Consider the following 27,481-nt stretch of genomic DNA (forward strand, 5'->3'; position numbering starts at 1 on the left):
ACAGCTGCTTTTAATATCTGTCCCCGTTTAGAGAATTCAGAGTAAATATTAACACCGTGAACTTATTAATATATATTTTAATTCTTGTACGGTATCACAACATGACCGCTGTACCACCTGACCACTGCAGATTCATTTCGCAGTTGATTGTGTTGCCGTAGAAAAGCACAATCCTCTCGTAATTAGGCTACCTTAATTATTATGACATGGCTTGAATGCAGCTTTCAGCTCATCCAACCCCCATCAAACACACCTGAACAAGCTAATTAAGGCCTTCCAGACTACTGGAAAGCTACAGGCAGGTGAGCTTGATCAACGTTGGAATTGATCTCCTTGGATTTTTTAGGAACCCATTTTACACAGAGTTTGCTACTGCAGCAACACGTGTTGGTTTAGCTTTGTGTGCTTCTTCTGACGCACAAATTCAGGGCCTTTTCCAGCAGAGTTTGTTGTGAGATCACAGGTCGGGAGGATGACCGCTCGAGTGGATTTCTCGTTGATTGCTGCTTTGTTGTATCTGTTCGGATACTTGAGCATCGCTCATGCTATTCAAAGACGTAACACAGGTGACAAGATCTGTTGACTTCATTACACAACCAGAAGAAATGCAGAAACAAGTGGCTCAGTGTTAGAGAGTAATTAACAGTTTAGGAATGTGTAGGCTTTAAAAGTCTTGATCTGAACAGACACGTAGAATCTGTATTTAAAGCCCTGATACACAAATGCTGAAGCCACACTCTCTGGCCTCTGAAAATGATCCTCTTGAATCCTCTAGTGGATGGTTTTTGTCCGGCGACGCTGACGTTCGTGCCGGCCCGTCGAGGATGTTCTTCTGATGAAGACTGCCCTGGAGGACACAAATGCTGTCGATTTGACTGTGGGCCTGTTTGTGTGCTGCCTGTTTTCAGTGAGTTTCATTTAATGGCTGCTAAGGGTCTTAAAACAACACCCGTAACCCGTTGAATTCCATGTTGGTTTTAAGCAGAAATTTTTCCTTGTTCTCGTCTGAAGTAGGTTTTGAATCTATCACTTAGGATAGATTAATGCACAGGATGACTTCACAAAAGAGGAATAATACTAACTTGCTGTTCATGCTTTGAGTGTGTCGTGCTGTATATTGAAGTGGCTGACTATGTGCACAAACTAAAGCTGACCGTCTGTGTGCACGCAGTGAAGCCGGGTCAGTGTCCCTTACCAGAGATGATCCCACTGTGTGCTGAAAGCTGTTTCCATGATGGCCAGTGTCCTGCCACACAGAAGTGTTGCCCAACCACCGGTGGCTTTGCATGCAGCGAACCACGTGGTCAGGGAAGAGGTCAGATGAGCTGTCAGGGACATGGACCGGTTCGTGGACAGGGCCAGGGAAGCGGCCAGGGTCAGGGACAGGGCCAGGGAAGCGGCCAGGGTCAGGGACAGGGCCAGGGAAGCGGCCAGGGTCAGGGACAGGGCCAGGGTCAGGGACAGGGCCAGGGAAGCGGCCAGGGTCAGGGACAGGGCCAGGGAAGCGGCCAGGGTCAGGGACAGGGCCAGGGAAGCGGCCAGGGTCAGGGACAGGGCCAGGGAAGCGGCCAAGGTCAGGGACAGGGCCAGGGAAGTGGACAGGGACAGGGCCAGGGACAAGGTCAGGGACAAGGCCAGGGAAGCGGTCAGGGCCAGGGACGCGGTCAGGGACGCGGTCAGGGACAGGGACAAGGTCAGGGAAGCGGCCAGGGACAAGGCCAGGGACAAGGCCAGGGACAGGGCCAGGGACAGGGACAAGGCCAGGGCCAGGGACAGGGCCAGGGCCAGGGAAGCGGTCAGGGACAGGGTCAGGGACAGGGCCAGGGAAGCGGTCAGGGTCTGGGACAAGGCCAGGGAAGCGGACAGGGACAGGGTCAGGGACAGGGCCAGGGAAGCGGTCAGGGACAGGGCCAGGGAAGCGGTCAGGGACAAGGCCAGGGTCAGGGCCAGGGCCAGGGAAGCGGTCAGGGACAGGGCCAGGGAAGCGGCCAGGGACAGGGCCAGGGACAAGGACAGGGCCAGGGACGCGGTCAGGGACAGGGACAAGGCCAGGGAAGCGGTCAGGGACAAGGCCAGGGAAGCGGTCAGGGACAAGGCCAAGGAAGCGGTCAGGGCCAAGGCCAAGGAAGCGGTCAGGGCCAAGGCCAGGGTCAGGGCCAAGGACAGGGACAAGGACAGGGCCAAGGACAGGGACAAGGCCAAGGACAGGGACAAGGCCAAGGTCAAGGACAAGGCCAGGGACAGGGCCAGGGAAGCGGTCAGGGCCAAGGCCAGGGTCAGGGACAAGGCCAGGGTCAGGGACAAGGCCAGGGACAAGGCCAGGGACAGGGACAAGGCCAAGGACAGGGACAAGGCCAAGGACAAGGCCAGGGACAGGGCCAGGGAAGCAGTCAGGGCCAGGGACAAGGCCAGGGTCAGGGACAAGGCCAGGGACAAGGCCAGGGTCAGGGACAAGGCCAGGGAAGCGGCCAGGGTCAGGGCCAAGGACAGGGACAAGGCCAGGGTCAGGGCCAAGGACAGGGACAAGGCCAGGGTCAGGGCCAAGGACAGGGACAAGGCCAAGGTCAAGGTCAGGGACAAGGACAGGGCCAGTGAAGCGGACAGGGTCAGGGACAGGGCCAGGGAAGCGGTCAGGGACAGGGCCAGGGAAGCGGTCAGGGACAGGGCCAGGGAAGCGGTCAGGGACAGGGAAGCGGTCAGGGACAAGGTCAGGGACAGGGCCAGGGAAGATGTCAGGGACAAGGTCAGGGACAGGGCCAGGGAAGCGGTCAGGGACAAGGTCAGGGACAGGGCCAGGGAAGCGGTCAGGGACAGGGTCAGGGACAGGGACAGGGAAGCGGTCAGGGACAGGGTCAGGGACAGGGCCAGGGAAGCGGTCAGGGACAGGGCCAGGGAAGCGGTCAGGGACAGGGTCAGGGACAGGGCCAGGGAAGCGGCCAGGGACAGGGTCAGGGACAAGGCCAGGGAAGCGGCCAGGGACAGGGCCAGGGAAGCGGCCAGGGAAGCGGTCAGGGACAGGGCCAGGGAAGCGGACAAGGCCAGGGACAGGGCCAGGGACGCGGTCAGGGACAGGGTCAGGGACAAGGCCAGGGAAGTGGTCAGGGACAGGGTCAGGGACAGGGACAGGGAAGCGGTCAGGGACAGGGTCAGGGACAGGGCCAGGGAAGCGGTCAGGGACAGGGTCAGGGACAGGGAAGCGGTCAGGGACAGGGTCAGGGACAGGGACGCGGTCTGGGACAGGGTCAGGGACAGGGTCAGGGACAGGGCCAGGGAAGCGGTCAGGGACAGGGCCAGGGAAGCGGTCAGGGACAGGGAAGCGGCCAGGGACAGGGTCAGGGACAGGGCCAGGGAAGCGGCCAGGGACAAGGCCAGGGACAAGGCCAGGGAAGCGGTCAGGGCCAGGGAAGCGGACAGGGCCAGGGAAGCGGTCAGGGCCAGGGAAGCGGACAAGGCCAGGGACAGGGCCAGGGAAGCGGCCAGGGACAGGGCCAGGGAAGCGGTCAGGGACAGGGCCAGGGAAGCGGTCAGGGACAAGGCCAGGGACAAGGCCAGGGAAGCGGTCAGGGACAAGGTCAGGGACAAGGCCAGGGTCAGGGAAGCGGTCAGGGACAAGGCCAGGGTCAGGGACAGGGACAAGGCCAGGGTCAGGGACAGGGACAAGGTCAGGGAAGCGGTCAGGGACAAGGCCAGGGTCAGGGACAGGGACAAGGTCAGGGAAGCGGACAGGGTCAGGGAAGCTGTCAAGGCCAGGTACAGGGACATGGAAGTGGAAGAGGTCAGGGAAGAAGTCAACAGAAGGGTCAGGGATGTGGTCATTGAAGTGGACATGGGACTTTTGCTTAATGCTTACTGGAGATCTTTTCAATTCAGTGTTAATCCTATGGCATGGTTTCCTTGTTTGCTCAACTGTTTTGAAAGCTTTTCGGTCTGCTCCACCTCAAATAAAGAATTGCTTGATTTGAAGAGTTGGGTTTTTTTTTGGTATTATTTGGCTGTTTCTCACAGTGCTTTTAAGTTCCTCTCCTTGAGACCTGGGTAGGGTTGCACCAGCCATTCGTAAGTTCTTAAATTAGAACGTTAAGACCACAAGGCTTTAATAACCACTAGCTAGTTTGTGACTAAATCTACACTATTTGGTTGCACCAGTTGTTCGTAAGTCAGGACGTAGTTCGTAAACTCTCTGCTGAGTAATGTGTAGTTTCATAGAGGCTTACCCTCATCCAAATAGAAACCTTTTACGTGAGCAGAACTGTTTAAATGCAATGAAGTTTAATTCTTAAATTTCTAATCACTCTTGTCTCACCTATACTAACGGTAAAAATTTAGTTTCATTTAAAACTATACACTAACTAGCTATTTGTATGTAAATGGAATTCAGAAACCGCAAGACGGCTCAAACACTGAAAGAAACCTCAATGCCTTTTTCGTTTGAAGAGTCCAACATGAAACAGACAGAGGCTTGCTGTAGATCAGGGATAGGCAACTCCGGTCTTTCAGGGCCACTAGGTGTGTTTAACTAGGTTTGGAGCTAAACTCTGTTGTTAGTAAAGGTCTACATGTCAAATAAATGGGGTGAAAAAGGGGGAATGAAAGACTTTAGTTTTTGAGAATGTTGATCACACTGTCTTCATCCCAGTTTTCACTTGCTTTGGCCATTTAAAAAAAAATATATAATCATTTAAACCTTTACTCTTCTTCTGCAAAACTATGACTGGAATGAACAATGGACCCCTGTTAGCGAATTGCACGGAGAAATATATGATCCTGCGGCATACGGTCAACAACAAAAAGATACACCGTTTTGAGTCATTTGACTCGTGTCACGCGGGTTCCACCTACTGGTCAAAACGGTGTAATGAGACAATCCTAATGAGACCTTTTACAAAACTGCAAGTATTTTCATAACAGTGTAATGTTTTCAGTATAATTTAAACATAAATACTATGAAACATTAGGGTCTTTGCTAGTCAAACCATTTACGTGCAATTGAAATACGGCTTTATAGCTAAAATATTATGTGAACAGTAAAATAATTAACACCCATCCTATGGTTTGACTAGTACTTTTATGAAATATTGCAGTTCGTTCTTCATTTCAGTTATCTGGCTATGGATTACAAGTTAATCAGTCCTGTGCTGCGGGTCAGTGTTTAATGGTCGATGGGTGGCGCTACAAACACATCAGTCCCTCACAACTAGTTTACATTTAAAGAACTAACATCATATTCTCATATTCATAACAGTTACAGCTGCTTTTAATATCTGTCCCCGTTTAGAGAATTCAGAGTAAATATTAACACCGTGAACTTATTAATATATATTTTAATTCTTGTACGGTATCACAACATGACCGCTGTACCACCTGACCACTGCAGATTCATTTCGCAGTTGATTGTGTTGCCGTAGAAAAGCACAATCCTCTCGTAATTAGGCTACCTTAATTATTATGACATGGCTTGAATGCAGCTTTCAGCTCATCCAACCCCCATCAAACACACCTGAACAAGCTAATTAAGGCCTTCCAGACTACTGGAAAGCTACAGGCAGGTGAGCTTGATCAACGTTGGAATTGATCTCCTTGGATTTTTTAGGAACCCATTTTACACAGAGTTTGCTACTGCAGCAACACGTGTTGGTTTAGCTTTGTGTGCTTCTTCTGACGCACAAATTCAGGGCCTTTTCCAGCAGAGTTTGTTGTGAGATCACAGGTCGGGAGGATGACCGCTCGAGTGGATTTCTCGTTGATTGCTGCTTTGTTGTATCTGTTCGGATACTTGAGCATCGCTCATGCTATTCAAAGACGTAACACAGGTGACAAGATCTGTTGACTTCATTACACAACCTGAAGAAATGCAGAAACAAGTGGCTCAGTGTTAGAGAGTAATTAACAGTTTAGGAATGTGTAGGCTTTAAAAGTCTTGATCTGAACAGACACGTAGAATCTGTATTTAAAGCCCTGATACACAAATGCTGAAGCCACACTCTCTGGCCTCTGAAAATGATCCTCTTGAATCCTCTAGTGGATGGTTTTTGTCCGGCGACGCTGACGTTCGTGCCGGCCCGTCGAGGATGTTCTTCTGATGAAGACTGCCCTGGAGGACACAAATGCTGTCGATTTGACTGTGGGCCTGTTTGTGTGCTGCCTGTTTTCAGTGAGTTTCATTTAATGGCTGCTAAGGGTCTTAAAACAACACCCGTAACCCGTTGAATTCCATGTTGGTTTTAAGCAGAAATTTTTCCTTGTTCTCGTCTGAAGTAGGTTTTGAATCTATCACTTAGGATAGATTAATGCACAGGATGACTTCACAAAAGAGGAATAATACTAACTTGCTGTTCATGCTTTGAGTGTGTCGTGCTGTATATTGAAGTGGCTGACTATGTGCACAAACTAAAGCTGACCGTCTGTGTGCACGCAGTGAAGCCGGGTCAGTGTCCCTTACCAGAGATGATCCCACTGTGTGCTGAAAGCTGTTTCCATGATGGCCAGTGTCCTGCCACACAGAAGTGTTGCCCAACCACCGGTGGCTTTGCATGCAGCGAACCACGTGGTCAGGGAAGAGGTCAGATGAGCTGTCAGGGACATGGACCGGTTCGTGGACAGGGCCAGGGAAGCGGCCAGGGTCAGGGACAGGGCCAGGGAAGCGGCCAGGGTCAGGGACAGGGCCAGGGAAGCGGCCAGGGTCAGGGACAGGGCCAGGGTCAGGGACAGGGCCAGGGAAGCGGCCAGGGTCAGGGCCAGGGAAGCGGCCAGGGTCAGGGACAGGGCCAGGGAAGCGGCCAGGGTCAGGGACAGGGCCAGGGAAGCGGCCAGGGTCAGGGACAGGGCCAGGGAAGCGGCCAAGGTCAGGGACAGGGCCAGGGAAGTGGACAGGGACAGGGCCAGGGACAAGGTCAGGGACAAGGCCAGGGAAGCGGTCAGGGCCAGGGACGCGGTCAGGGACGCGGTCAGGGACAGGGACAAGGTCAGGGAAGCGGCCAGGGACAAGGCCAGGGACAAGGCCAGGGACAGGGCCAGGGACAGGGACAAGGCCAGGGCCAGGGACAGGGCCAGGGCCAGGGAAGCGGTCAGGGACAGGGTCAGGGACAGGGCCAGGGAAGCGGTCAGGGTCTGGGACAAGGCCAGGGAAGCGGACAGGGACAGGGTCAGGGACAGGGCCAGGGAAGCGGTCAGGGACAGGGCCAGGGAAGCGGTCAGGGACAAGGCCAGGGTCAGGGCCAGGGCCAGGGAAGCGGTCAGGGACAGGGCCAGGGAAGCGGCCAGGGACAGGGCCAGGGACAAGGACAGGGCCAGGGACGCGGTCAGGGACAGGGACAAGGCCAGGGAAGCGGTCAGGGACAAGGCCAGGGAAGCGGTCAGGGACAAGGCCAAGGAAGCGGTCAGGGCCAAGGCCAGGGTCAGGGCCAAGGACAGGGACAAGGCCAGGGTCAGGGCCAAGGACAGGGCCAAGGACAGGGACAAGGCCAAGGACAGGGACAAGGCCAAGGTCAAGGACAAGGCCAGGGACAGGGCCAGGGAAGCGGTCAGGGCCAAGGCCAGGGTCAGGGACAAGGCCAGGGTCAGGGACAAGGCCAGGGACAAGGCCAGGGACAGGGACAAGGCCAAGGACAGGGACAAGGCCAAGGACAAGGCCAGGGACAGGGCCAGGGAAGCAGTCAGGGCCAGGGACAAGGCCAGGGTCAGGGACAAGGCCAGGGACAAGGCCAGGGTCAGGGACAAGGCCAGGGAAGCGGCCAGGGTCAGGGCCAAGGACAGGGACAAGGCCAGGGTCAGGGCCAAGGACAGGGACAAGGCCAGGGTCAGGGCCAAGGACAGGGACAAGGCCAAGGTCAAGGTCAAGGTCAGGGACAAGGACAGGGCCAGTGAAGCGGACAGGGTCAGGGACAGGGCCAGGGAAGCGGTCAGGGACAGGGCCAGGGAAGCGGTCAGGGACAGGGCCAGGGAAGCGGTCAGGGACAGGGAAGCGGTCAGGGACAAGGTCAGGGACAGGGCCAGGGAAGATGTCAGGGACAAGGTCAGGGACAGGGCCAGGGAAGCGGTCAGGGACAAGGTCAGGGACAGGGCCAGGGAAGTGGTCAGGGACAGGGTCAGGGACAGGGACAGGGAAGCGGTCAGGGACAGGGTCAGGGACAGGGCCAGGGAAGCGGTCAGGGACAGGGCCAGGGAAGCGGTCAGGGACAGGGTCAGGGACAGGGCCAGGGAAGCGGCCAGGGACAGGGTCAGGGACAAGGCCAGGGAAGCGGCCAGGGACAGGGCCAGGGAAGCGGCCAGGGAAGCGGTCAGGGACAGGGCCAGGGAAGCGGACAAGGCCAGGGACAGGGCCAGGGACGCGGTCAGGGACAGGGTCAGGGACAAGGCCAGGGAAGTGGTCAGGGACAGGGTCAGGGACAGGGACAGGGAAGCGGTCAGGGACAGGGACAGGGCCAGGGAAGCGGTCAGGGACAGGGTCAGGGACAGGGAAGCGGTCAGGGACAGGGTCAGGGACAGGGACGCGGTCTGGGACAGGGTCAGGGACAGGGTCAGGGACAGGGCCAGGGAAGCGGTCAGGGACAGGGCCAGGGAAGCGGTCAGGGACAGGGAAGCGGCCAGGGACAGGGTCAGGGACAGGGCCAGGGAAGCGGCCAGGGACAAGGCCAGGGACAAGGCCAGGGAAGCGGACAGGGCCAGGGAAGCGGACAGGGCCAGGGAAGCGGTCAGGGCCAGGGAAGCGGACAAGGCCAGGGACAGGGCCAGGGAAGCGGCCAGGGACAGGGCCAGGGAAGCGGTCAGGGACAGGGCCAGGGAAGCGGTCAGGGACAAGGCCAGGGACAAGGCCAGGGAAGCGGTCAGGGACAAGGTCAGGGACAAGGCCAGGGTCAGGGAAGCGGTCAGGGACAAGGCCAGGGTCAGGGACAGGGACAAGGCCAGGGTCAGGGACAGGGACAAGGTCAGGGAAGCGGTCAGGGACAAGGCCAGGGTCAGGGACAGGGACAAGGTCAGGGAAGCGGACAGGGTCAGGGAAGCTGTCAAGGCCAGGTACAGGGACATGGAAGTGGAAGAGGTCAGGGAAGAAGTCAACAGAAGGGTCAGGGATGTGGTCATTGAAGTGGACATGGGACTTTTGCTTAATGCTTACTGGAGATCTTTTCAATTCAGTGTTAATCCTATGGCATGGTTTCCTTGTTTGCTCAACTGTTTTGAAAGCTTTTCGGTCTGCTCCACCTCAAATAAAGAATTGCTTGATTTGAAGAGTTGGGTTTTTTTTTGGTATTATTTGGCTGTTTCTCACAGTGCTTTTAAGTTCCTCTCCTTGAGACCTGGGTAGGGTTGCACCAGCCATTCGTAAGTTCTTAAATTAGAACGTTAAGACCACAAGGCTTTAATAACCACTAGCTAGTTTGTGACTAAATCTACACTATTTGGTTGCACCAGTTGTTCGTAAGTCAGGACGTAGTTCGTAAACTCTCTGCTGAGTAATGTGTAGTTTCATAGAGGCTTACCCTCATCCAAATAGAAACCTTTTACGTGAGCAGAACTGTTTAAATGCAATGAAGTTTAATTCTTAAATTTCTAATCACTCTTGTCTCACCTATACTAACGGTAAAAATTTAGTTTCATTTAAAACTATACACTAACTAGCTATTTGTATGTAAATGGAATTCAGAAACCGCAAGACGGCTCAAACACTGAAAGAAACCTCAATGCCTTTTTCGTTTGAAGAGTCCAACATGAAACAGACAGAGGCTTGCTGTAGATCAGGGATAGGCAACTCCGGTCTTTCAGGGCCACTAGGTGTGTTTAACTAGGTTTGGAGCTAAACTCTGTTGTTAGTAAAGGTCTACATGTCAAATAAATGGGGTGAAAAAGGGGGAATGAAAGACTTTAGTTTTTGAGAATGTTGATCACACTGTCTTCATCCCAGTTTTCACTTGCTTTGGCCATTTAAAAAAAAATATATAATCATTTAAACCTTTACTCTTCTTCTGCAAAACTATGACTGGAATGAACAATGGACCCCTGTTAGCGAATTGCACGGAGAAATATATGATCCTGCGGCATACGGTCAACAACAAAAAGATACACCGTTTTGAGTCATTTGACTCGTGTCACGCGGGTTCCACCTACTGGTCAAAACGGTGTAATGAGACAATCCTAATGAGACCTTTTACAAAACTGCAAGTATTTTCATAACAGTGTAATGTTTTCAGTATAATTTAAACATAAATACTATGAAACATTAGGGTCTTTGCTAGTCAAACCATTTACGTGCAATTGAAATACGGCTTTATAGCTAAAATATTATGTGAACAGTAAAATAATTAACACCCATCCTATGGTTTGACTAGTACTTTTATGAAATATTGCAGTTCGTTCTTCATTTCAGTTATCTGGCTATGGATTACAAGTTAATCAGTCCTGTGCTGCGGGTCAGTGTTTAATGGTCGATGGGTGGCGCTACAAACACATCAGTCCCTCACAACTAGTTTACATTTAAAGAACTAACATCATATTCTCATATTCATAACAGTTACAGCTGCTTTTAATATCTGTCCCCGTTTAGAGAATTCAGAGTAAATATTAACACCGTGAACTTATTAATATATATTTTAATTCTTGTACGGTATCACAACATGACCGCTGTACCACCTGACCACTGCAGATTCATTTCGCAGTTGATTGTGTTGCCGTAGAAAAGCACAATCCTCTCGTAATTAGGCTACCTTAATTATTATGACATGGCTTGAATGCAGCTTTCAGCTCATCCAACCCCCATCAAACACACCTGAACAAGCTAATTAAGGCCTTCCAGACTACTGGAAAGCTACAGGCAGGTGAGCTTGATCAACGTTGGAATTGATCTCCTTGGATTTTTTAGGAACCCATTTTACACAGAGTTTGCTACTGCAGCAACACGTGTTGGTTTAGCTTTGTGTGCTTCTTCTGACGCACAAATTCAGGGCCTTTTCCAGCAGAGTTTGTTGTGAGATCACAGGTCGGGAGGATGACCGCTCGAGTGGATTTCTCGTTGATTGCTGCTTTGTTGTATCTGTTCGGATACTTGAGCATCGCTCATGCTATTCAAAGACGTAACACAGGTGACAAGATCTGTTGACTTCATTACACAACCTGAAGAAATGCAGAAACAAGTGGCTCAGTGTTAGAGAGTAATTAACAGTTTAGGAATGTGTAGGCTTTAAAAGTCTTGATCTGAACAGACACGTAGAATCTGTATTTAAAGCCCTGATACACAAATGCTGAAGCCACACTCTCTGGCCTCTGAAAATGATCCTCTTGAATCCTCTAGTGGATGGTTTTTGTCCGGCGACGCTGACGTTCGTGCCGGCCCGTCGAGGATGTTCTTCTGATGAAGACTGCCCTGGAGGACACAAATGCTGTCGATTTGACTGTGGGCCTGTTTGTGTGCTGCCTGTTTTCAGTGAGTTTCATTTAATGGCTGCTAAGGGTCTTAAAACAACACCCGTAACCCGTTGAATTCCATGTTGGTTTTAAGCAGAAATTTTTCCTTGTTCTCGTCTGAAGTAGGTTTTGAATCTATCACTTAGGATAGATTAATGCACAGGATGACTTCACAAAAGAGGAATAATACTAACTTGCTGTTCATGCTTTGAGTGTGTCGTGCTGTATATTGAAGTGGCTGACTATGTGCACAAACTAAAGCTGACCGTCTGTGTGCACGCAGTGAAGCCGGGTCAGTGTCCCTTACCAGAGATGATCCCACTGTGTGCTGAAAGCTGTTTCCATGATGGCCAGTGTCCTGCCACACAGAAGTGTTGCCCAACCACCGGTGGCTTTGCATGCAGCGAACCACGTGGTCAGGGAAGAGGTCAGATGAGCTGTCAGGGACATGGACCGGTTCGTGGACAGGGCCAGGGAAGCGGACCGGTTCGTGGACAGGGCCAGGGAAGCGGCCAGGGTCAGGGACAGGGCCAGGGAAGCGGCCAGGGTCAGGGACAGGGCCAGGGAAGCGGCCAGGGTCAGGGACAGGGCCAGGGAAGCGGCCAGGGTCAGGGACAGGGCCAGGGAAGCGGCCAGGGTCAGGGACAGGGCCAGGGAAGCGGCCAGGGTCAGGGACAGGGCCAGGGTCAGGGACAGGGCCAGGGAAGCGGCCAGGGTCAGGGACAGGGCCAGGGAAGCGGCCAGGGTCAGGGACAGGGCCAGGGAAGCGGCCAGGGTCAGGGACAGGGCCAGGGAAGTGGACAGGGACAGGGCCAGGGACAAGGTCAGGGACAAGGAAGCGGTCAGGGCCAGGGACGCGGTCAGGGACGCGGTCAGGGACGCGGTCAGGGACAGGGACAAGGTCAGGGAAGCGGCCAGGGACAAGGCCAGGGACAAGGGCAGGGCCAGGGACAGGGACAAGGCCAGGGACAGGGCCAGGGCCAGGGAAGCGGTCAGGGACAGGGTCAGGGACAGGGCCAGGGAAGCGGTCAGGGTCTGGGACAAGGTCAGGGACAGGGCCAGGGAAGCGGTCAGGGACAAGGCCAGGGAAGCGGTCAGGGACAAGGCCAGGGTCAGGGCCAGGGCCAGGGAAGCGGTCAGGGACAGGGCCAGGGAAGCGGCCAGGGACAGGGCCAGGGACAAGGACAGGGCCAGGGACGCGGTCAGGGACAAGGTCAGGGACAGGGACAAGGCCAGGGAAGCGGTCAGGGACAAGGCCAGGGAAGCGGTCAGGGACAAGGCCAAGGAAGCGGTCAGGGCCAAGGCCAGGGTCAGGGCCAAGGACAGGGACAAGGCCAGGGTCAGGGCCAAGGACAGGGCCAAGGACAGGGACAAGGCCAAGGACAGGGACAAGGCCAAGGTCAAGGACAAGGCCAGGGACAGGGCCAGGGAAGCGGTCAGGGCCAAGGCCAGGGTCAGGGCCAAGGCCAGGGTCAGGGACAAGGCCAGGGTCAGGGACAAGGCCAGGGACAAGGCCAGGGAATGGGACAAGGCCAAGGACAGGGACAAGGCCAAGGACAAGGCCAGGGACAGGGCCAGGGAAGCGGTCAGGGCCAGGGACAAGGCCAGGGTCAGGGACAAGGCCAGGGACAAGGCCAGGGACAAGGCCAGGGTCAGGGACAAGGCCAGGGAAGCGGCCAGGGTCAGGGACAAGGACAGGGACAAGGCCAGGGTCAGGGCCAAGGACAGGGACAAGGCCAAGGTCAGGGCCAAGGACAGGGACAAGGCCAAGGTCAGGGCCAAGGACAGGGACAAGGCCAAGGTCAAGGTCAGGGACAAGGACAGGGCCAGGGAAGCGGTCAGGGACAGGGTCAGGGACAGGGCCAGGGAAGCGGTCAGGGACAGGGCCAGGGAAGCGGTCAGGGACAGGGAAGCGGTCAGGGACAAGGTCAGGGACAGGGCCAGGGAAGCGGTCAGGGACAAGGTCAGGGACAGGGCCAGGGAAGCGGTCAGGGACAAGGTCAGGGACAGGGCCAGGGAAGTGGTCAGGGACAGGGTCAGGGACAGGGTCAGGGACAGGGCCAGGGAAGCGGTCAGGGACAGGGCCAGGGAAGCGGTCAGGGACAGGGTCAGGGACAGGGCAAGGGAAGCGGCCAGGGACAGGGTCAGGGACAAGGCCAGGGAAGCGGCCAGGGACAGGGCCAGGGAAGCGGTCAGGGACAGGGCCAGGGACAAGGCCAGGGAAGCGGTCAGGGACAGGGACAGGGAAGCGGACAAGGCCAGGGACAGGGCCAGGGACGCGGTCAGGGACAGGGTCAGGGACAGGGCCAGGGAAGCGGTCAGGGACAGGGTCAGGGACAGGGCCAGGGAAGCGGTCAGGGACAGGGCCAGGGACAGGGAAGCGGTCAGGGACAGGGTCAGGGACAGGGAAGCGGTCTGGGACAGGGTCAGGGACAGGGCCAGGGAAGCGGTCAGGGACAGGGTCAGGGACAGGGCCAGGGAAGCGGTCAGGGACAGGGAAGCGGCCAGGGACAGGGTCAGGGACAGGGCCAGGGAAGCGGCCAGGGACAAGGCCAGGGACAAGGCCAGGGAAGCGGTCAGGGCCAGGGAAGCGGACAAGGCCAGGGAAGCGGTCAGGGCCAGGGAAGCGGACAAGGCCAGGGACAGGGCCAGGGAAGCGGCCAGGGACAGGGCCAGGGAAGCGGTCAGGGACAGGGCCAGGGAAGCGGTCAGGGACAAGGCCAGGGACAAGGCCAGGGAAGCGGTCAGGGCCAGGGAAGCGGTCAGGGACAAGGTCAGGGACAAGGCCAGGGTCAGGGAAGCGGTCAGGGACAAGGCCAGGGTCAGGGACAGGGACAAGGCCAGGGTCAGGGACAGGGACAAGGTCAGGGAAGCGGTCAGGGACAAGGCCAGGGTCAGGGACAGGGACAAGGTCAGGGAAGCGGACAGGGTCAGGGAAGCTGTCAAGGCCAGGTACAGGGACATGGAAGTGGAAGAGGTCAGGGAAGAAGTCAACAGAAGGGTCAGGGATGTGGTCATTGAAGTGGACATGGGACTTTTGCTTAATGCTTACTGGAGATCTTTTCAATTCAGTGTTAATCCTATGGCATGGTTTCCTTGTTTGCTCAACTGTTTTGAAAGCTTTTCGGTCTGCTCCACCTCAAATAAAGAATTGCTTGATTTGAAGAGTTGGTTTTTTTTTGGTATTATTTGGCTGTTTCTCACAGTGCTTTTAAGTTCCTCTCCTTGAGACCTGGGTAGGGTTGCACCAGCCATTCGTAAGTTCTTAAATTAGAACGTTAAGACCACAAGGCTTTAATAACCACTAGCTAGTTTGTGACTAAATCTACACTATTTGGTTGCACCAGTTGTTCGTAAGTCAGGACGTAGTTCGTAAACTCTCTGCTGAGTAATGTGTAGTTTCATAGAGGCTTACCCTCATCCAAATAGAAACCTTTTACGTGAGCAGAACTGTTTAAATGCAATGAAGTTTAATTCTTAAATTTCTAATCACTCTTGTCTCACCTATACTAACGGTAAAAATTTAGTTTCATTTAAAACTATACACTAACTAGCTATTTGTATGTAAATGGAATTCAGAAACCGCAAGACGGCTCAAACACTGAAAGAAACCTCAATGCCTTTTTCGTTTGAAGAGTCCAACATGAAACAGACAGAGGCTTGCTGTAGATCAGGGATAGGCAACTCCGGTCTTTCAGGGCCACTAGGTGTGTTTAACTAGGTTTGGAGCTAAACTCTGTTGTTAGTAAAGGTCTACATGTCAAATAAATGGGGTGAAAAAGGGGGAATGAAAGACTTTAGTTTTTGAGAATGTTGATCACACTGTCTTCATCCCAGTTTTCACTTGCTTTGGCCATTTAAAAAAAAATATATAATCATTTAAACCTTTACTCTTCTTCTGCAAAACTATGACTGGAATGAACAATGGACCCCTGTTAGCGAATTGCACGGAGAAATATATGATCCTGCGGCATACGGTCAACAACAAAAAGATACACCGTTTTGAGTCATTTGACTCGTGTCACGCGGGTTCCACCTACTGGTCAAAACGGTGTAATGAGACAATCCTAATGAGACCTTTTACAAAACTGCAAGTATTTTCATAACAGTGTAATGTTTTCAGTATAATTTAAACATAAATACTATGAAACATTAGGGTCTTTGCTAGTCAAACCATTTACGTGCAATTGAAATACGGCTTTATAGCTAAAATATTATGTGAACAGTAAAATAATTAACACCCATCCTATGGTTTGACTAGTACTTTTATGAAATATTGCAGTTCGTTCTTCATTTCAGTTATCTGGCTATGGATTACAAGTTAATCAGTCCTGTGCTGCGGGTCAGTGTTTAATGGTCGATGGGTGGCGCTACAAACACATCAGTCCCTCACAACTAGTTTACATTTAAAGAACTAACATCATATTCTCATATTCATAACAGTTACAGCTGCTTTTAATATCTGTCCCCGTTTAGAGAATTCAGAGTAAATATTAACACCGTGAACTTATTAATATATATTTTAATTCTTGTACGGTATCACAACATGACCGCTGTACCACCTGACCACTGCAGATTCATTTCGCAGTTGATTGTGTTGCCGTAGAAAAGCACAATCCTCTCGTAATTAGGCTACCTTAATTATTATGACATGGCTTGAATGCAGCTTTCAGCTCATCCAACCCCCATCAAACACACCTGAACAAGCTAATTAAGGCCTTCCAGACTACTGGAAAGCTACAGGCAGGTGAGCTTGATCAACGTTGGAATTGATCTCCTTGGATTTTTTAGGAACCCATTTTACACAGAGTTTGCTACTGCAGCAACACGTGTTGGTTTAGCTTTGTGTGCTTCTTCTGACGCACAAATTCAGGGCCTTTTCCAGCAGAGTTTGTTGTGAGATCACAGGTCGGGAGGATGACCGCTCGAGTGGATTTCTCGTTGATTGCTGCTTTGTTGTATCTGTTCGGATACTTGAGCATCGCTCATGCTATTCAAAGACGTAACACAGGTGACAAGATCTGTTGACTTCATTACACAACCTGAAGAAATGCAGAAACAAGTGGCTCAGTGTTAGAGAGTAATTAACAGTTTAGGAATGTGTAGGCTTTAAAAGTCTTGATCTGAACAGACACGTAGAATCTGTATTTAAAGCCCTGATACACAAATGCTGAAGCCACACTCTCTGGCCTCTGAAAATGATCCTCTTGAATCCTCTAGTGGATGGTTTTTGTCCGGCGACGCTGACGTTCGTGCCGGCCCGTCGAGGATGTTCTTCTGATGAAGACTGCCCTGGAGGACACAAATGCTGTCGATTTGACTGTGGGCCTGTTTGTGTGCTGCCTGTTTTCAGTGAGTTTCATTTAATGGCTGCTAAGGGTCTTAAAACAACACCCGTAACCCGTTGAATTCCATGTTGGTTTTAAGCAGAAATTTTTCCTTGTTCTCGTCTGAAGTAGGTTTTGAATCTATCACTTAGGATAGATTAATGCACAGGATGACTTCACAAAAGAGGAATAATACTAACTTGCTGTTCATGCTTTGAGTGTGTCGTGCTGTATATTGAAGTGGCTGACTATGTGCACAAACTAAAGCTGACCGTCTGTGTGCACGCAGTGAAGCCGGGTCAGTGTCCCTTACCAGAGATGATCCCACTGTGTGCTGAAAGCTGTTTCCATGATGGCCAGTGTCCTGCCACACAGAAGTGTTGCCCAACCACCGGTGGCTTTGCATGCAGCGAACCACGTGGTCAGGGAAGAGGTCAGATGAGCTGTCAGGGACATGGACCGGTTCGTGGACAGGGCCAGGGAAGCGGCCAGGGTCAGGGACAGGGCCAGGGAAGCGGCCAGGGACAGGGCCAGGGAAGCGGCCAGGGTCAGGGACAGGGCCAGGGAAGCGGCCAAGGTCAGGGACAGGGCCAGGGAAGCGGCCAGGGTCAGGGACAGGGCCAGGGAAGCGGCCAGGGTCAGGGACAGGGCCAGGGAAGTGGACAGGGACAGGGCCAGGGACAAGGTCAGGGACAAGGCCAGGGAAGCGGTCAGGGCCAGGGACGCGGTCAGGGACAGGGACAAGGTCAGGGAAGCGGACAGGGACAAGGTTAGGGAAGCGGCCAGGGACAAGGCCAGGGCCAGGGCCAGGGCCAGGGAAGCGGTCAGGGCCAGGGTCAGGGACAAGGCCAGGGCCAGGGTCAGGGTCAGGGACAGGGCCAGGGAAGCGGTCAGGGTCTGGGACAAGGGCAGGGAAGCGGACAGGGACAGGGTCAGGGACAGGGCCAGGGAAGCGGTCAGGGCCAGGGAAGCGGTCAGGGCCAGGGCCAGGGAAGCGGTCAGGGACAGGGCCAGGGACAAGGACAGGGCCAGGGACGCGGTCAGGGACAAGGTCAGGGACAGGGACAAGGCCAGGGAAGCGGTCAGGGACAAGGCCAGGGAAGTGGTCAGGGACAAGGCCAAGGCCAGGGCCAGGGACAAGGACAGGGACAAGGCCAGGGACAGGGCCAGGGTCAGGGCCAAGGACAGGGTCAAGGACAGGGTCAGGGCCAAGGACAGGGACAAGGCCAAGGTCAAGGACAAGGCCAGGGACAGGGCCGGGGAAGCGGTCAGGGCCAAGGACAAGGACAGGGACAAGGCCAGGGTCAGGGACAAGGCCAGGGACAAGGCCAGGGACAGGGACAAGGCCAAGGACAGGGACAAGGCCAAGGACAGGGACAAGGCCAAGGACAGGGACAAGGCCAGGGACAGGGCCAGGGAAGCGGTCAGGGCCAGGGACAAGGCCAGGGCCAGGGACAAGGCCAGGGCCAGGGCCAGGGACAAGGCCAGGGTCAGGGACAAGGCCAGGGAAGCGGCCAGGGCCAGGGTCAAGGCCAGGGACAAGGCCAGGGTCAAGGCCAGGGACAAGGCCAGGGTCAGGGCCAAGGACAGGGACAAGGTCAAGGTCAGGGACAAGGACAGGGCCAGGGAAGCGGTCAGGGACAGGGCCAGGGAAGCGGTCAGGGACAGGGCCAGGGAAGCGGTCAGGGACAGGGCCAGGGACAGGGCCAGGGAAGCGGTCAGGGACAAGGCCAGGGACAGGGCCAGGGAAGCGGTCAGGGACAAGGTCAGGGACAGGGCCAGGGAAGCGGTCAGGGACAAGGCCAGGGAAGTGGTCAGGGACAAGGCCAAGGCCAGGGCCAGGGACAAGGACAGGGACAAGGCCAGGGACAGGGCCAGGGTCAGGGCCAAGGACAGGGCCAAGGACAGGGTCAGGGCCAAGGACAGGGACAAGGCCAAGGTCAAGGACAAGGCCAGGGACAGGGCCGGGGAAGCGGTCAGGGCCAAGGACAAGGACAGGGACAAGGCCAGGGTCAGGGACAAGGCCAGGGACAAGGCCAGGGACAGGGACAAGGCCAAGGACAGGGACAAGGCCAAGGACAGGGACAAGGCCAAGGACAGGGACAAGGCCAGGGACAGGGCCAGGGAAGCGGTCAGGGCCAGGGACAAGGCCAGGGCCAGGGACAAGGCCAGGGCCAGGGCCAGGGACAAGGCCAGGGTCAGGGACAAGGCCAGGGAAGCGGCCAGGGCCAGGGTCAAGGCCAGGGTCAAGGCCAGGGTCAAGGCCAGGGACAAGGCCAGGGTCAGGGCCAAGGACAGGGACAAGGTCAAGGTCAGGGACAAGGACAGGGCCAGGGAAGCGGTCAGGGAAGCGGTCAGGGACAGGGCCAGGGAAGCGGTCAGGGACAGGGCCAGGGACAGGGCCAGGGAAGCGGTCAGGGACAAGGCCAGGGACAGGGCCAGGGAAGCGGTCAGGGACAGGGCCAGGGAAGCGGTCAGGGACAGGGTCAGGGACAGGGACAGGGAAGCGGTCAGGGACAGGGTCAGGGTCAGGGACAGGGAAGCGGTCAGGGACAGGGTCAGGGACAGGGCCAGGGAAGCGGTCAGGGTCAGGGACAGGGCCAGGGAAGCGGCCAGGGACAGGGTCAGGGACAAGGCCAGGGAAGCGGCCAGGGACAGGGCCAGGGAAGCGGTCAGGGACAAGGCCAGGGACAGGGCCAGGGAAGCGGTCAGGGCCAGGGAAGCGGACAAGGCCAGGGACAGGGCCAGGGACGCGGTCAGGGACAGGGTCAGGGACAGGGCCAGGGAAGCGGCCAGGGACAGGGCCAGGGAAGCGGTCAGGGACAGGGCCAGGGAAGCGGTCAGGGACAGGGCCAGGGAAGCGGTCAGGGCCAGGGAAGCGGTCAGGGACAAGGTCAGGGACAAGGCCAGGGTCAGGGAAGCGGTCAGGGACAAGGCCAGGGTCAGGGACAGGGACAAGGTCAGGGAAGCGGTCAGGGACAAGGCCAGGGTCAGGGACAGGGACAAGGTCAGGGAAGCGGACAGGGTCAGGGAAGAAGTCAACAGAAGGGTCAGGGATGTGGTCATTGAAGTGGACATGGGACTTTTGCTTAATGCTTACTGGAGATCTTTTCAATTCAGTGTTAATCCTATGGCATGGTTTTCTTGTTTGCTCAACTGTTTTGAAAGCTTTTCGGTCTACTCCACCTCAAATAAAGAATTGCTTGATTTGAAGAGTTGGTTTTTTTTTGGTATTATTTGGCTGTTTCTCACAGTGCTTTTAAGTTCCTCTCCTTGAGACCTGGGTAGGGTTGCACCAGCCATTCGTAAGTTCTTAAATTAGAACGTTAAGACCACAAGGCTTTAATAACCACTAGCTAGTTTGTAACTAAATCTACACTATTTGGTTGCACCAGTTGTTCGTAAGTCAGGACGTAGTTCGTAAACTCTCTGCTGAGTAATGTGTAGTTTCATAGAGGCTTACCCTCATCCAAATAGAAACCTTTTACGTGAGCAGAACTGTTTAAATGCAATGAAGTTTAATTCTTAAATTTCTAATCACTCTTGTCTCACCTATACTAACGGTAAAAATTTAGTTTCATTTAAAACTATACACTAACTAGCTATTTGTATGTAAATGGAATTCAGAAACCGCAAGACGGCTCAAACACTGAAAGAAACCTCAATGCCTTTTTCATTTGAAGAGTCCAACATGAAACACACAGAGGCTTGCTGTAGATCAGGGATAGGCAACTCCGGTCTTTCAGGGCCACTAGGTGTGTTTAACTAGGTTTGGAGCTAAACTCTGTTGTTAGTAAAGGTCTACATGTCAAATAAATGGGGTGAAAAAGGGGGAATGAAAGACTTTAGTTTTTGAGAATGTTGATCACACTGTCTTCATCCCAGTTTTCACTTGCTTTGGCCATTTAAAAAAATATATATAATCATTTAAACCTTTACTCTTCTTCTGCAAAACTATGACTGGAATGAACAATGGACCCCTGTTAGCGAATTGCACGGAGAAATATATGATCCTGCGGCAGACGGTCAACAACAAAAAGATACACCGTTTTGAGTCATTTGACTCGTGTCACGCGGGTTCCACCTACTGGTCAAAACGGTGTAATGAGACAATCCTAATGAGACCTTTTACAAAACTGCAAGTATTTTCATAACAGTGTAATGTTTTCAGTATAATTTAAACATAAATACTATGAAACATTAGGGTCTTTGCTAGTCAAACCATTTACGTGCAATTGAAATACGGCTTTATAGCTAAAATATTATGTGAACAGTAAAATAATTAACACCCATCCTATGGTTTGACTAGTACTTTTATGAAATATTGCAGTTCGTTCTTCATTTCAGTTATCTGGCTATGGATTACAAGTTAATCAGTCCTGTGCTGCGGGTCAGTGTTTAATGGTCGATGGGTGGCGCTACAAACACATCAGTCCCTCACAACTAGTTTACATTTAAAGAACTAACATCATATTCTCATATTCATAACAGTTACAGCTGCTTTTAATATCTGTCCCCGTTTAGAGAATTCAGAGTAAATATTAACACCGTGAACTTATTAATATATATTTTAATTCTTGTACGGTATCACAACATGACCGCTGTACCACCTGACCACTGCAGATTCATTTCGCAGTTGATTGTGTTGCCGTAGAAAAGCACAATCCTCTCGTAATTAGGCTACCTTAATTATTATGACATGGCTTGAATGCAGCTTTCAGCTCATCCAACCCCCATCAAACACACCTGAACAAGCTAATTAAGGCCTTCCAGACTACTGGAAAGCTACAGGCAGGTGAGCTTGATCAACGTTGGAATTGATCTCCTTGGATTTTTTAGGAACCCATTTTACACAGAGTTTGCTACTGCAGCAACACGTGTTGGTTTAGCTTTGTGTGCTTCTTCTGACGCACAAATTCAGGGCCTTTTCCAACAGAGTTTGTTGTGAGATCACAGGTCGGGAGGATGACCGCTCGAGTGGATTTCTCGTTGATTGCTGCTTCGTTGTATCTGTTCGGATACTTGAGCATCGCTCATGCTATTCAAAGACGTAACACAGGTGACAAGATCTGTTGACTTCATTACACAACCTGAAGAAATGCAGAAACAAGTGGCTCAGTGTTAGAGAGTAATTAACAGTTTAGGAATGTGTAGGCTTTAAAAGTCTTGATCTGAACACACACGTAGAATCTGTATTTAAAGCCCTGATACACAAATGCTGAAGCCACACTCTCTGGCCTCTGAAAATGATCCTCTTGAATCCTCTAGTGGATGGTTTTTGTCCGGCGACGCTGACGTTCGTGCCGGCCCGTCGAGGATGTTCTTCTGATGAAGACTGCCCTGGAGGACACAAATGCTGTCGATTTGACTGTGGGCCTGTTTGTGTGCTGCCTGTTTTCAGTGAGTTTCATTTAATGGCTGCTAAGGGTCTTAAAACAACACCCGTAACCCGTTGAATTCCATGTTGGTTTTAAGCAGAAATGTTTCCTTGTTCTCGTCTGAAGTAGGTTTTGAATCTATCACTTGGGATAGATTAATGCACAGGATGACTTCACAAAAGAGGAATAATACTAACTTGTTGTTCATGCTTTGAGTGTGTCGTGCTGTATATTGAAGTGGCTGACTATGTGCACAAACTAAAGCTGACCGTCTGTGTGCACGCAGTGAAGCCGGGTCAGTGTCCCTTACCAGAGATGATCCCACTGTGTGCTGAAAGCTGTTTCCATGATGGCTAGTGTCCTGCCACACAGAAGTGTTGCCCAACCACCGGTGGCTTTGCATGCAGCGAACCACGTGGTCAGGGAAGAGGTCAAATGAGCTGTCAGGGACATGGACCGGGTCGTGGACAGGGCCAAGGAAGCGGACAAGGTCAGGGCCAGGGTCAGGGACAGGGCCAGGGTCAGGGACAAGGTCAGGGACAAGGTCAGGGACAGGGCCAGGGTCAGGGACAAGGTCAGGGACAGGGCCAGGGTCAGGGACAAGGTCAGGGTCAGGGACAAGGTCAGGGACAGGGCCAGGGTCAGGGACAAGGTCAGGGACAGGGCCAGGGTCAGGGACAAGGTCAGGGACAGGGCCAGGGAAGCGGCCAAGGTCAGGGACAGGGCCAGGGAAGCGGCCAAGGTCAGGGACAGGGCCAGGGACAGGGCCAGGGAAGCGGCCAGGGTCAGGGACAGGGCCAGGGAAGCGGCCAGGGTCAGGGACAGGGCCAGGGAAGCGGTCAGGGTCAGGGACGCGGTCAGGGATGCGGTCAGGGTCAGGGACGCGGTCAGGGACGCGGACAAGGTCAGGGAAGCGGTCAGGGACAGGGACAAGGCCAGGGAAGCGGTCAGGGACAAGGCCAGGGTCAAGGACAAGGCCAGGGAAGCGGTCAGGGACAGGGTCAGGGACAGGGCCAGGGAAGCGGTCAGGGACAAGGCCAGGGAAGCGGTCAGGGACAGGGACAAGGTCAGGGACAGGGCCAGGGACAAGTTCAGGGACAAGGCCAGGGTCAGGGACAGGGCCAGGGAAGCGGTCAGGGACAGGGCCAGGGAAGCGGTCAGGGACAGGGCCAAGGCCAGTGAAGCGGTCAGGGACCGGGTCAGGGACAAGGTCAGGGCCAGGTCCAGGGAAGCGGCCAGGGACAGGGCCAGGGAAGCGGTCAGGGACAGGGTCAGGGCCAAGGCCAGTGAAGCGGTCAGGGACCGGGTCAGGGACAAGGTCAGGGCCAGGGCCAGGTCCAGGTCCAGGGGAGCGGCCAGGGACAGGGCCAGGGACAAGGTCAGGGAAGCGGTCAGGGACAAGGTCAGGGAAGCGGCCAGGGAAGCGGCCAGGGACGCGGTCAGGGACGCGGTCAGGGACGCGGTCAGGGAAGCGGTCAGGGACAAGGCCAGGGTCAGGGACAGGGACAAGGCCAGTGAAGCGGTCAGGGACCGGGTCAGGGACAAGGTCAGGGACAAGGTCAGGGCCAGGGCCAGGGCCAGGGACAGGGCCAGGGACAGGGCCAGGGAAGCGGCCAGGGACAAGGTCAGGGACAGGGCAAGGGAAGCGGTCAGGGCCAGGGACGCGGTCAGGGACAAGGTCAGGGACAAGGTCAGGGAAGCGGTCAGGGACAAGGCCAGGGTCAGGGACAGGGACAAGGTCAGGGAAGCGGTCAGGGCCAAGGACAGGGACAAGGCCAGGGTCAGGGACAAGGCCAGGTACAAGGCCAGGGTCAGGGAAGCGGTCAGGGACAAGGCCAGGGAAGCGGACAGGGTCAGGACAAGGCCAGGGAAGCGGTCAGGGCCAGGGAAGCGGACAAGGCCAGGGACAAGGCCAGGGAAGCGGTCAGGGCCAGGGCCAGGGACGAAGTCAGGGACAAGGCCAGGGAAGCGGTCAGGGACAGGGTCAGGGACAAGGCCAGGGTCAGGGAAGCGGTCAGGGACAAGGTCAGGGTCAGGGACAAGGTCAGGGAAGGGGACAAGGACAGGGTCAGGGAAGCTGTCAAGGCCAGGTATAGGGACATGGAAGTGGATGAGGTCAGGGAAGAAGTCAACAGAAGGGTCAGGGATGTGGTCATTGAAGTGGACATGGGACTTTTGCTTAATGCTTACTGGAGATCTTTTCAATTCAGTGTTAATCCTATGGCATGGTTTCCTTCTTTGCTCAAACTGTTTTGAAAGCTTTTCGGTCTGCTCCACCTCAAATAAAGAATTGCTTGATTTGAAGAGTTGGGTTTTTTTTTTTTTTGGTATTATTTGGCTGTTTCTCACAGTGCTTTTAAGTTCCTCTCCTTGAGACCTGGGTAGGGTTGCACCAGCCTTTCGTAAGTTCTTAAAATAGAACGTGAAGACCACAAGGCTTTAATAACCACTAGCTAGTTTGTAACTGAATCTACACTATTTGGTTGCACCAGTTGTTCGTAAGTCAGGACGTAGTTCGTAAACTCTCTGCTGAGTAATGTGTAGTTTCATAGAGGCTTACCCTCATCCAAATAGAAACCTTTTACGTGAGCAGAACTGTTTAAATGCAATGAAGTTTAATTCTTAAATTTCTAATCACTCTTGTCTCACCTATACTAACGGTAAAAATTTAGTTTCATTTAAAACTATACACTAACTAGCTATTTGTATGTAAATGGAATTCAGAAACCGCAAGACGGCTCAAACACTGAAAGAAACCTCAATGCCTTTTTCATTTGAAGAGTCCAACATGAAACACACAGAGGCTTGCTGTAGATCAGGGATAGGCAACTCCGGTCTTTCAGGGCCACTATCCTGCAGAGTTTAGCTTCAGCCCTCATAAAAACTCACCTGCCGTTATCCATCTAGTAATCCCGAAAACACTGATTGCCTTGTTCAGGTGTGTTTAACTAGGTTTGGAGCTAAACTCTGTTGTTAGTAAAAGTCTACATGTCAAATAAAAGGGGGAATGAAAGACTTTAGTTTTTGAGAATGTTGATCACACTGGCTTCATCCCAGTTTTCACTTGCTTTGGCCATTTTTTTTAAAAAATATAATCATTTAAACCTTTACTCTTCTTCTGCAAAACTATGACTGGAATGAACAATGGACCCCTGTTAGCGAATTGCACGGAGAAATATATGATCCAGGCTGCAGCTACCCCTGTCTCATTGTCATTAGGATATGTCCCCAAAACCTTAAAACTGGCTGTTATTAAGCCTCTCATTAAAAAAACACAACTTTACCCCAAAGAACTTGTTAATTATAGACCAATCTCGAATCTCCCTTTTCTGTCCAAGATACTAGAGAAGGTGGTATCCTCACAATTATATTCCTTCTTAGAGAAAAATGGTATATGTGAGGATTTCCAGTCAGGATTTAGAACGTATCATAGTACTGAGACTGCTCTCCTTAGAGTTACAAATGATCTGCTCTTATCATCTGATCGTGGGTGTATCTCTCTATTAGTTTTATTGGATCTTAGTGCTGCATTTGACACAATTGACCACAACATTCTTTTGCATAGACTTGAACACTTTGTTGGCATCAGTGGAAGTGCATTAGCATGGTTTAAATACGTACTTATATGACCACCATCAGTTCGTAGCAGTGAATGAAGATGTATCATATCGATCACAAGTGCAGTATGGAGTACCTCAAGGCTCAGTACTAGGGCCCCTACTCTCACGCTTTACATGTTACCCTTGGGAGATATCATCAGGAAACATGGTGTTAGCTTTCACTGTTATGCTGATGATACTCAGCTCTATATTTCCATGCAGCCCGGTGAAACACACCAATTTGAAAAACTAATGGAATGCATAGTTGATATAAAAAAAATAAAACTGGATGACTAGTAACTTCCTAGACCTAATAACTGTCTAAGACTTGATGGTTGCTCTGTCTGTAACTGACAGAGAAGTCAGTTTAATATTTCATGTTTTTTATTTTGTTAAAGATCTTTAATTTGAAAACTGCTTTGTAGAGAGCTGCTTGAGTTGAGACTTTTATTATGAAAGGCACAGTGTAACTCAGGAAGTTGTTGTCTACACCGCATGGCAAGCTGAACCTGAAGCTGTAATCCACATTTCTAAAGTGCATTTAAGTTAATTTACTTAACGGAAGTTAAAGAAGATATTACCAGATGTAAGATTAATTTCTCCTTTGGTAATAAGCAGCCAGTGAAGTAAGTCTGTCATATATATTGTATGTGATTTAATGTGAATTGTGTTGCTGTGTGGAAAGTGATATACAAAGACTGCAGTTTGCTATTAAAGTGCATTTAAATCTGTGTGGAAAGTTTACAAAGACAATATTTATTTATTTGATTTATTAATTTATTTTTATATTCTTCATTGTATATTTAGTTCTCACGGCATCTTGAGTTGGATGGTTATCCTCATGGTGAACCAGTCAATAAATCGCCTGTCATCAGAGAATCCTTGTGCTCGTGAAATTACTGGGGGGAGCTACACTGAGAATTAATCTGCTCTTCACGGATAGGAGAAGGAACGTTTCTGAACAGCAGTTAAGTGAGCATCAAGTTAACTCCAAGTTCCATCATTCTGGATTCTACAAGCATAGTATACACTGGTAACCAAGAACTAAGTGACACGCATATGCACAGAGTTTAAAGGCATTGTCAAGTTAAGGCCGACAAGAAGATAAGCACAACCAAGTTCAAGTTAAGGTGCTTGAAGTGGACTTATTCTTGCCATTTGTTAAAAATGACTCTTTAAGTGTTCAGTACATTGTTTGAAGAAGTTTTGGTGTTCTGTATTTACCTTTTCAAGTTTAAGTCATTTTTGATCAGGTTTAAAGCTGCAAGTAAGATAATAGTTGTGAAGAATAGCAAAATGCAATGCCTAAAAATAACTGAAATTCATTTACAATTTTAATTTTACAGGTGATTGAACTGTTAAAATACTACTTTAACCAGAGTTAATAATCTAAGAGAGAAACATCTGTTTACCTAAGTTCAGTACAGTTCACATTACATGTATAAGTATTCAATTAGAGTAGTCAGTGTAACTAAGAGATACAAAATGTCAGAAGATGGTCAGTCTGCTAAGTGTGGCAAAGAAAATTTAAAGATACATTGCAATCACCACAGCAGCTAGAATCAAAAGAATGTGTAGACACACAAGCATTAGTAGCTGTTGATGACACAACAGAGCAAGAACCACGAAGAAGTCAAAGAGCACAGAAATTTACAGAGAAAGGTTAAGAGTTGCATGATGAAAGGCTGACTAAACTTAAAAATAGCTTTCAACGCTCTTATGAGAAATGGAAGACTCTTGCTAGAGATAGCAGACAAAGACTAATGGGGCGTCTCTCCAGTGA

The 27,481-nt window shown here is 52.1% G+C and overlaps 2 protein-coding genes across 6 annotated transcripts in view; both read left to right on the forward strand.

Moving 5' to 3' along the window:
• The window catches only part of LOC127942991 (hornerin-like), a 225,032-nt gene extending 205,098 nt beyond the window's left edge, over positions 1-19,934 (forward strand). The window contains exons 19-22 of the mRNA XM_052539059.1: positions 7,202-7,831; positions 13,196-13,267; positions 19,405-19,488; positions 19,615-19,934. Coding sequence (XP_052395019.1) covers positions 7,202-7,831; positions 13,196-13,267; positions 19,405-19,488; positions 19,615-19,790 — 962 coding nt within the window. The 3' untranslated portion in view covers positions 19,791-19,934. The remainder of the gene's footprint in view (positions 1-7,201; positions 7,832-13,195; positions 13,268-19,404; positions 19,489-19,614) is intronic.
• Positions 19,935-21,917: 1,983 nt separating this feature from the next.
• On the forward strand, positions 21,918-23,883 carry LOC127943001 (uncharacterized). Of its 5 annotated transcripts, none has more exons than XM_052539091.1 (2): positions 21,918-23,477; positions 23,778-23,883. In XM_052539091.1, the coding sequence occupies exon 1, from the start codon at positions 22,535-22,537 to the stop codon at positions 23,279-23,281; it is 747 nt and encodes a 248-aa protein (XP_052395051.1). In that variant the 5' UTR covers positions 21,918-22,534; the 3' UTR covers positions 23,282-23,477; positions 23,778-23,883. The 5 variants fall into 5 exon arrangements, with proteins under 5 accessions (XP_052395051.1, XP_052395052.1, XP_052395054.1 ...); XM_052539092.1 differs by lacking the exon at positions 23,778-23,883 and having other exon boundaries at positions 21,918-23,003; positions 23,034-23,508; XM_052539094.1 differs by lacking the exon at positions 23,778-23,883 and having other exon boundaries at positions 21,918-22,840; positions 22,883-23,508.
• Positions 23,884-27,481: the final 3,598 nt, after the last annotated feature.

The sequence above is a fragment of the Carassius gibelio genome, chromosome A22 (assembly GCF_023724105.1).
Source record: "Carassius gibelio isolate Cgi1373 ecotype wild population from Czech Republic chromosome A22, carGib1.2-hapl.c, whole genome shotgun sequence".
Classification (NCBI taxonomy): Eukaryota; Metazoa; Chordata; class Actinopteri; order Cypriniformes; family Cyprinidae; genus Carassius; species Carassius gibelio.